This window comes from Stegastes partitus, unplaced genomic scaffold (genome assembly GCF_000690725.1).
Source record: "Stegastes partitus isolate 25-593 unplaced genomic scaffold, Stegastes_partitus-1.0.2 Scaffold3649, whole genome shotgun sequence".
Classification (NCBI taxonomy): domain Eukaryota; kingdom Metazoa; phylum Chordata; class Actinopteri; family Pomacentridae; genus Stegastes; species Stegastes partitus.
In genome coordinates this window covers 1-9,231 of record NW_007581380.1, presented here as the reverse complement: position 1 = coordinate 9,231, position 9,231 = coordinate 1, and the positions used below count along the sequence as shown (strand labels likewise).

Here is a 9,231-nt window from a genome sequence, read left to right as displayed (position 1 = left end):
GTACCACACACATTCTCAAGTATAGACATATATAATTCACAAATGTCTTGCTCTTTTCATTTCTTCTATTTAAAAGGTTTCAGCTAAATGTGCAAAGTAATGCAAGTAAGATGTTTCTTTGTATCCTTCTTTTATGCAGCTGATGATCTCATTGATTTGACTGTGTGGAATTTCCTATAATGCAGTAAAGATGGCTGAGCTGCAGCAAATCAGCTCCACAACTTAAACTTTTATGGGAAGTTTTCATGTGGCAAGACATATAGTGTATAGATTGAATCCTGATGCATTAAAACGATGTTTTCTGGACTGACAGTTCAAAACCAAGCACACCACACAAAATCAGAGAGTAACTTGAATTGAATCTAAATCAAAAGGAAAACTGTACGATGAAGCACCCCCGTAAAATCTGATCTGCAATTTAACATGAAACTGTTTCAATTTGAAAGACTGAACCTCAAACTGTCAAAGCGGCATGTAACCAAGGTAAACAAATACCCGCCTGACCAGTGGAGTGTTTTCAGTGTGGTTTTACTTCAGTACAGAATCTGAATCCTTCTTCCACCACCGTGCCTGACACAAACAAAGCTATGAATTATTTAATTTAAGGGTCTAGCAAAGATTATTCATTCTTAAAATTAAATGAATACACCTGCCAGACTCGTCATTAATTATAATCCTGTTTATAAATATAGATTCCTCAGTTTTTTTCAGAAAACCCCAATTAAGAGACATCCACCAGTTAAAATGACATTCAGCCACTAATTGACTGATGGGTATTTTTAGTCTTAGGAATCAAGCAGCATCAGTCAGATGAAGTGGAAATCAAGCCAGTATCAAGCCATTAATCATCATATTTAACTGTAAAATCTCGATATTCATATATTTTAATAACTCATTAATTTGTCAGGCTCCTATAATTAGCACATCATACTCTTTTTTTCTACAAACAGAAATATTGATGCATTTTTATCATAAATCTTGCCGACTATGCTTTAATAGATTCATAAAAACACCAAGTTAGTTTTTTTTTAGGGGGGAAACATGAGGCTTTCTGTGTCCTTGGGAGATATGTTACATGGCAATCATTTCTCCAGATATGGTTGGAAGCAAGTGAGTGTGTGCTGCCAGCAGACTAAACCACTGACCCAAAAACATAATGAGGACTAAAATAGCTCCTGAGCACAGAGCACTTGAACTTACACGCTGGAGATGTATTTTCACTGTGCTACTAACTGCAGCGTGGAAATCACAGACAGCTCTGAGTGTGGAATGAGGTACAGGCTTGACTTGTACAGGGCGAACATTGTATCAACACTGATAAACGCTATCTTCTGATAAGTTGTGCAATGCCAGTTATTTGAATTCTATTTGTTTACTACCATTATACCAATTTAACTACATACTTCAACTGTCCTTCTGGTCTTTTATTTTTTTAACCAGCCTGCAAGATTTACTTTCTTCTTACAAACACTTTCCAATCAGTTTCTGCAAAAATAATCCTGATTTATATTAAATTAAGAGAAAAATACATGCAAATGCAAATATCCTGATTTAAAATGACAATACTCTGTCATTAAAAAGGACACAAAAATGCTTCCCAATGCAGATATTAACACAAAAAAGGACGATGAAGTTATAAAAAGAACAGCTCCAACTTAAATTCTGATTATTATTTAAACATATTCCCTTTAATAGTAGCCATGGTAGTGGTTGAACAGAGTCAAATGTACAGTAGTGCATACGGTACAGTAGCAATGAACCCCAGAGAGTAAGCAGGTACAGCAGTGACAGCAACCAAGTAACTCTAAATCATTTGAAACACAGACATAAAAGGAAAAAAAAAGAAAACCCGGACAAATTAAACACACACAGAAGCTGCCTTTGCAAAGCACATTAGACAACACTAAATAAAATACTTAACATCCAACATTTTCTCCTCAGCAAGAAAACAGAAATCACATAAAGGATGAATTAACGTCCCAGTGTTTGAAGTGTTTTTTTTTCTGCTTATCCTGTTACTCCAGGATAATTACAAACCACAACCGCCATAGGCATTAAAATCTCTGCTCGGATTATAGTCTTTGCTTTAACAGTGCAACGAGATCACTTCCAGCCTTTGAACTAACTCTGCGAGCTAGGACCGACGTCGGAGATGGGATGTTTGATGTGATGAACTTCCGTTTAACCACATCCACGAAGTCGCATGATCCAAGACCAGTGTTAAAGAGCGGAACCTACTATTATTTGGCAACCCGGTCCCACTAAAACCTAACAAATATGATACAATCTTACCCTAATGATGGATGAAATTCCAGTGCTTGATAAAGTTATCAATGGGAAATGCAGATTTAAGATCACTTTGTTTCTAATTTTATTCATTAGTCTTTGTCTTGGGTCTTTTGATAAATAAATAAATATGAAAAGAAACATTAAAGTGAATTGAAATCCAATTTTTGTACAAAAATCTAACTCTGATGCTGTTTTCTGTTATGGGCATCATTTGTCAAATAATTTTCAACAAATTCAAATCAGTTAATCTGTATGAACTGCTACTGGTCGTTTACTTAATAAGTGGAACAAAAAAATCAGAAAAGTAACATGATTAATTTGTAAGCATGAGAAAATAGTTGATGTGGAGGTAATTATGTTGTCATCTTAAAATAATAGGGTTAAAAAACTCAGTGGCAACCACCGTCCCACTTTGTTTCTGTAACAAATCAAAAGTGTTTCCACTTTTCATAAAAAGCTGTCATCACCAACAAAACAGTGAAATACTTCAAGCTTGGATAAAGATGTGCAAAGTTACCTTGAGAAGCTGTTTTTTTTGTTTTTTTGTATTAATGTGGACGATGGTCTGTAGACCGTTTCAGGCTAGTTTAACATTTAAAGTACAGCGACAGACAGACTGACCAAGCGCCCGACACCCGAAGTGTACTCGTGTTTTCAGAGACTGCGTTGATGGAGTTTTGTTCATTGTCGGTGCCCATCAGCACTTCTGACTTCATCTGGGCCATCATCATCATAGCTGAGCATGCTCGATCTTCAACCAAACTGACTCTGGCCCACATAAGGATGGAAGTTACCCTGGATAATGAAAAACATCCTGCAATGAAAACGACATGTACTGGGTGCTTGGGCTTGGCTGGAGAAGCCCAGGTCAGCCTGGGTTTTAGTGTTTTCTCAATAGTATGTACGTCATGAGCAGGATGAGGCCCGCCGACAGGGCAGCGATCACAAACTGGTGGATAGAGAGGACGTTCTCCAGCGTGTGGATCCTCTCCTCCATGGCACTGGTGTGGAAGTAGTCGTAGATGCCGGCCGCGATGCTCCACAGCGCCCACACAGCATCCACCACCAGCGGCATGGTGAAGCAGACAGGGAGGCTCGGCTGCAGGTCAGTCGGGCTCCGTCATACACTGGAACATACAGAGGTTTCATTGAGCAAAGCTAGACATGAACATCAAGGCTGAAATCCACTGGCAGTGACAATTCACAGTGTCTTAAACTTTGAACAATATAAAAAATAATTTAGCTCAGGTTTTTGTGTCAACAGCATAACAAAAGTCTCATCTATTTAGTTTTTTTTTTTTAGAATCACTAAAACATATATTCATACAAGCGTGGCAATTAGTCTATTAAGGGATAAGGCCAGTCTGCATCCAGGAGTATGAAAGACTTGGTGGCTAGTTCGAGTGACATAAATGTCCGCAATAGTCTGTGCAGACCCCTCCATGGATGTCGACATGCAGTCCAGAATTTGTAAGTGCCGGTTGCGCTACAAGGGCAGCAGTAAGTACGTATTTAAAGACATAAAAAAAGATCTGCCACAAATCCAGGAATGGACTTTGAAAGTGGACAGTAGACACACATAAGGTTCTGTTAATGGTGCAATAGATAAAACAGGTCTCCCTTCTAAAAGCTGTGACTTTACACTTAGCAGCTAAATAAAGATGAAGTTGTAGCACTGTGTTAATACTATAACTCTCATGGTGTGTCGAGCACAATGAGTGGACTTAACACAGGACTTCTGGTGAACTTAGAACTTCACACTGTGTTTGGGCACTGCTGATGGAAAGCATTTACAAACCAAAGCAACCCCAAGTTCTGGAGTGACCACTTCAATAACAACTCTTTAAATCATGAATTGTAAAGACAAGAAAGTCCTCATACAGTCTCCTCACATAACAAGCATCATTTATTTTCTTGGTGCATGTGCAGAGAGTCGACGCACTTGCAGTACAGACAAGGTCACTATTTTTGGGATGCACACAGATGTCTGCAGAGGGGTCCCCGTGGACCGTTGCAAATTTGGGTGGAGGGAAAAATGTACATCAGGTGCACCCTGCATGAATTGGTTCTCACACCTTGTTCTTCTCAAAGTTTTGTTTGATGTCTACAACTCTGCATAATACACAGACTATGGTCCCTGGTGTTCAAGTCAAGGAAATGCATTTCTTTAAGAATGAATGGAAGCCTCATTGAAGCCATTGGGAGGAGGCTAATTTGATTTTTCTTTTCTTTTCAGGTGTTAGGAAATATACAATAGAAGCATTACTGCATCAAAAACAAGATCAATTATGCATGGTAAGAAATAAGTGAGGAGATTGACAGGTATAAGGCCAGATTGGTGAAATATTGATTGAAAAGACATACGGAGACAGCATTACACATTGTTCTCTATAGGTTACACATCCAGCATGTGTTAAAGTAGCTGAAGCAGGTTGTTTTAAATTATTCAATTACACAAGTTGACTGAAAAGCCTGTTTAGAGAATAGAAGGTTTTTATTGTCAATTTCTCTCTGTATAGGGCATACAGAGGAACCAAAAGACTTTTTGCTCTCATCTTGTATTAGTGCCATACATTTTAAAAAGGATCAAAACACAGTATAAATAAAATAAATTACATAAAAACCAACCTATGTACACTGGTGGCAGTGCAATATAGTGACAGCTTATTGAGGTGATAGCAGTGCAATGTAGTAGCAGCTTCTTGAAATGTACAGTTGTGCAAATGGTTCAGTCATTTGCAAGAAGTCTTACTCCTGCAAAATTCTATGAATGGAGTTCAGGCTGACCCATATACATACACTAAGCTTTATGGAAATGAGGCTTGAGGGGAGGGAGTGGGGGCACTGAAACTGCATGTGAGGAGGCTCCCCATTTTAGTGTTCCGCCACTGTTTAAATGCTCTCCATCAGCTACGCAGGTAACGCGGCCTGCTAAATGCCTTTACATGTGCAAAACGACACGAGTGTCAGCGCAACAAACTATGAGTGTGGCAAAAATAAATACATGAATAAAGCATCTTGTACAGAAAGTTACACAGAATCGCTGCTAGCAAGCTAACGTGTTAGCTACAGGCTTGTCCCTTATCAATAACTAGCTCAGATTTGTCACGGACCGCCATTACTTACAGCATTAGCTACTTCTGAAATTCACCAGACCCGGACAGTCTTTCTACCATCCCAAACATGTTCATTTCACATCATCGCATTACATCTGCAGCAACTGTGTTTCAATAAAATCCCATCTGCTGTCAGCCCCTGCGTCTACTTCCGGGTGTGTTCTCCATCAAGATTCCCCTGGCGAAAAAAGGTACGCCAAACTTCATTTCGAAAATATATTGCTTTTTATGACTTCATTGACTGTCAAAAATATAATGGATAAAACAAAAGCTTAGATGTTTTAAAATTAGGCGTGGCATCTTCGGGGGCATTCGGCAGTCATATGAAATCTTTAGAGATGATTTTTATGGGTTAATCCCATCAACTCCTCTCAAGTGTACGCTGATTCTGTAGATAGAAACTAAAAAGCTAACACAGACGAACACTTTCTAAAGTTTGCTGAATCGTCAGTGTTATGTGTGTATATTGGTTGTTCCATGCCAGCGTACTTCTGAATGGTGATGAAAATTATTCAGCCTGCGCGACAACACGACTTTACCGCTACCTGCGGAGAAAGTCAAAATAGGACATCCTTTGAATGGAGTTTTGAATAGTGTTTCCTCCCTGTAGTTGAGCTTATCGATCACCTGTGGACGCATGTTGAATCTACCATCAACTCTTTAAAGAAGTAGACAAATCAGAAGGCTAAACCGATCGGAATCTGAAATACCGTAAGTACCCATACAACGCGCCATTTACATTACCAGGCGCGGTGGCCAAGTGGTAAGGCGTCGGTCTCGTAAACCGAAGATCGCGGGTTCGAACCCCGTCCGTGCCTGAGAAATGCAAAACCGTGATATCCTCCTTTTCTTGCGAACATTCATTGTGTACATTCTTCTGATCTCAGCTGAATGACAAAAGGGTCACATATATAAGAAAAATGAAAAAAATGTTTTTCAAATCCATACCTCATAAAAGTCATAACAATCATGTAACTAAACATATGTAAACATATATTCATATTATAATAATTTAAAAACAGATTTACCCAACGGTACAAACAGCTGTCCTTCTCCTAGAAAGCCACAAGAGGGAGCTACAACAACGTAAACTTCGATTTTAATAGGTTGTTCAATTTATCAGTGCCTATTGGACATTATCTGTCTTATCTGCCAAACAATATTTGATATATAATACTTTAAATAATGATACCAAACTGTTTTTCTGGCCTTATTATGTGGCACTTCAACCTGTAGTTTTTATGTTGAAAATGTGTCAGCTCAAATACAGGTTATTTTGAAAAAAAATTTGCACCCAATTCTACCTTACTTTTGGAAAATCAGAAATGTCAAATCTCATCACATTTGCTTTTATAAATAGATGGATTAAGCTGAGTGGCTGGGGTGCTTTGGCTGCTTGATAGTTGAGTCTTGACTTTTATAAATCGATTTTTTTTCTTTTGTTTTTCAGGGCGAACATTACATGTACTAGTGTTAGAGTTCTAGTATAAAATTCACAAGTGGTTGAAAATCAGTGCAGGTTGTGTCATAGCAGTCATCCAAATCTAAATTAAGAATGATCTGATGTATGAAACACATGGAAGTGTGGAAAATAAAGAGCAATGTTATGTCTGTGAGATGAGTACTGATCATGTAATATATTTAACCACAACTGACAATTTAAGCACAATTTTTTATTAGACGAGAGTAAAATTCATTGATATTGTTTCACAGATTTGTATTTTCATCAATAAATATGTCATACAGGGATATTGAAGACTTGTATTGACTGCAGACCTTCATGTTGCCTTATATGTGATTACAACATTTTTGTTAAAGTAGAAGCTATTGTTCACAATCGATGACCTCTACCCTCCCGGAAATTTTAGGCTGTGTGGTTTCCCAGTCGAAAACATTTCCTCTTTCGACTTTCTTCCCAGAGACAAGGTCTTTGATTGTGCTGTCTGACAGAACAGTGTCCCACATGTTAAGGTCACAGATCTCCCCAACAAAACTCTGTTTGGCATCATATTCACCCATGTAAACATCCGGATCTTGCCCAAGGAGGACTTTGCCTCCTGAGCGGATGGTGTGACCCTTCTTGTAGATTTTGGTCAAGCTTTTCCTCCCATCCATGAAGATGGCAGCTGCACCTGACTTGGAATCCCAGGTGACGCACAGGTGCGTCCTCAGGGCACCGAGCTGAGGGACGTCGAAGTAAACACTCTCTCCACTCAGGGCGAAAGACAATCTGCACACACACATAATTTGTATGGATCCTTTAATGCAGAGTTTAACAATGCAAAATAAAGGTAAAAGGTAAAGTTCCTCAGCTCTGTGCATTAGCCTGATTATGCAATAATGTATTAGTATCAGTAGTATTTTAATTGATTAATTTTAATTGATGTTAGTAGTGTCAACATATAGTCACATCCATCTTAAATCTTGAATCTTAAATCTAAAACCAGCATGTTGTTGGTCTTCAAATACTCTACCTGCCGTCCAGTTCGCGCCACACATTCAGCTCGTCAAAGTCTCTAGTCCGGTATGCAAAGAAGATGACCTCTCGCTCGCCTTTGAGCTCCGTGGCCACGTTCATGCACAGAGTGAATGCCCTCATCTCCATCGGTTTCAGAGGGACCAACTCAACATAACTGTCACTTGATTCAGCGGGGAATACCAAGGACTTAATTGTGACACTCCCTAAGAGACGAGAAACAAGGTTTTGTCAAGAGAGTGTGCAAAAGAGCAGGCAAAACATCACTATTGAACAAATTAACAAGTACAAGTATTCAGTTTACTACAACAGAAGACAAAGAAATCCAGAAATATTCAGATTTCAGAAGCTGGAAGCAGATTTTTTAAACAGATTTTGCTGGAAGTAAATCTTAAACCATACACATTCTGTTTAACAAATAACCAAACAATTGTCTAATCATTCACCTTTAAACTTGTAGGCCATCACCCTTCAGTTAAAAACGTAACATGTATACTTTTTTACATGTGCAGATTTGCACATAAAGACACAAAGGAGAGGTATACAATTACCAGACAGTGCCACCGAGACGGCAATGACGAAAAGGACGGCTGAAAGTCTCATTTTTTCAGTGCAAACCTGCAGAAAAAACAACATTTACCTATTTTCAAATTATGCAATTTAATCTATGTGCACCACAGTTAGTTTTTTTTAACGTGTTTAAAAGGTTATATGACGATGTAAAAGTGCAGTGAAGCCGTATACATACTGTGCCACTGGGAAGACCCTGCTGCAGGAGCACAGCTGAAGGTTTTATAGTCTGATCCCCCAATAAACCCCCTCCCCATTGCAAAACACTGATATGCAACTAACATCTGCAGTCTACTTGTCCTTATATTATGTAATGATTTAAGATAAAAAAAAAAAAAGTGTACAGACAGCATTGGATCATGTCAGTGTTCAGAGGGCAGACAAACAGAACTCTAGGCAAACATGGATCAGTAAACAGAGTCCAGCAACGTGCAGCTGAGTCCAGTTGAAGACAGAAAACTGCAGACAGTCCAAAAAAGGACACTGGTTGACCTATAGCCATTGAAATGACCGCTTTAGGAAGGAAAACAAACATGTATCAGACTTTAGATACTAACAATGATTTAAAAAAAAAATCTAACCATCACCATATAGGGAGTTTAAGAGCACCAGCAGCAAAAAAGCCTAGAAGTCGAACTTAGCAGAGAGAAAATACAGTGAAACTCTGTGTTTTAAGAAATCATGCCAAAATATTATATAGACACAAACAAAAAAACAAGCATCATGGGATCCGTAAAGTAATATTTGGATATTTTGTTGAACAACCCTTTGAGCCAATCA

The 9,231-nt window shown here is 38.5% G+C and overlaps 1 protein-coding gene, 1 long non-coding RNA gene and 1 other non-coding gene across 3 annotated transcripts; 1 reads left to right on the top strand and 2 right to left on the bottom strand.

The window, feature by feature from the left end:
* Window positions 1–1,660: 1,660 nt before the first annotated feature.
* Window positions 1,661–5,561, bottom strand: LOC103376036 (uncharacterized). The gene is made up of 2 exons (XR_521279.1): window positions 5,416–5,561; window positions 1,661–3,416 (listed from the first exon to the last, which is right to left on the bottom strand). It is a non-coding gene; the product is annotated as an uncharacterized LOC103376036 (long non-coding RNA).
* Window positions 5,562–6,151: 590 nt separating this feature from the next.
* trnat-cgu (transfer RNA threonine (anticodon CGU)) lies at window positions 6,152–6,223 on the top strand. Its single transcript has one exon. It is a non-coding gene; the product is annotated as a tRNA-Thr (tRNA).
* Window positions 6,224–7,057: 834 nt separating this feature from the next.
* LOC103376035 (pentraxin fusion protein-like) lies at window positions 7,058–8,673 on the bottom strand. Its single transcript, XM_008306379.1, has 4 exons — window positions 8,630–8,673; window positions 8,433–8,499; window positions 7,880–8,087; window positions 7,058–7,635 (listed from the first exon to the last, which is right to left on the bottom strand). Exons 2-4 carry the CDS (start codon window positions 8,482–8,484, stop codon window positions 7,230–7,232), a joined length of 666 nt encoding a protein of 221 aa, XP_008304601.1. The 5' UTR covers window positions 8,485–8,499; window positions 8,630–8,673; the 3' UTR covers window positions 7,058–7,229.
* Between the last annotated feature and the right edge of the window lie 558 nt (window positions 8,674–9,231).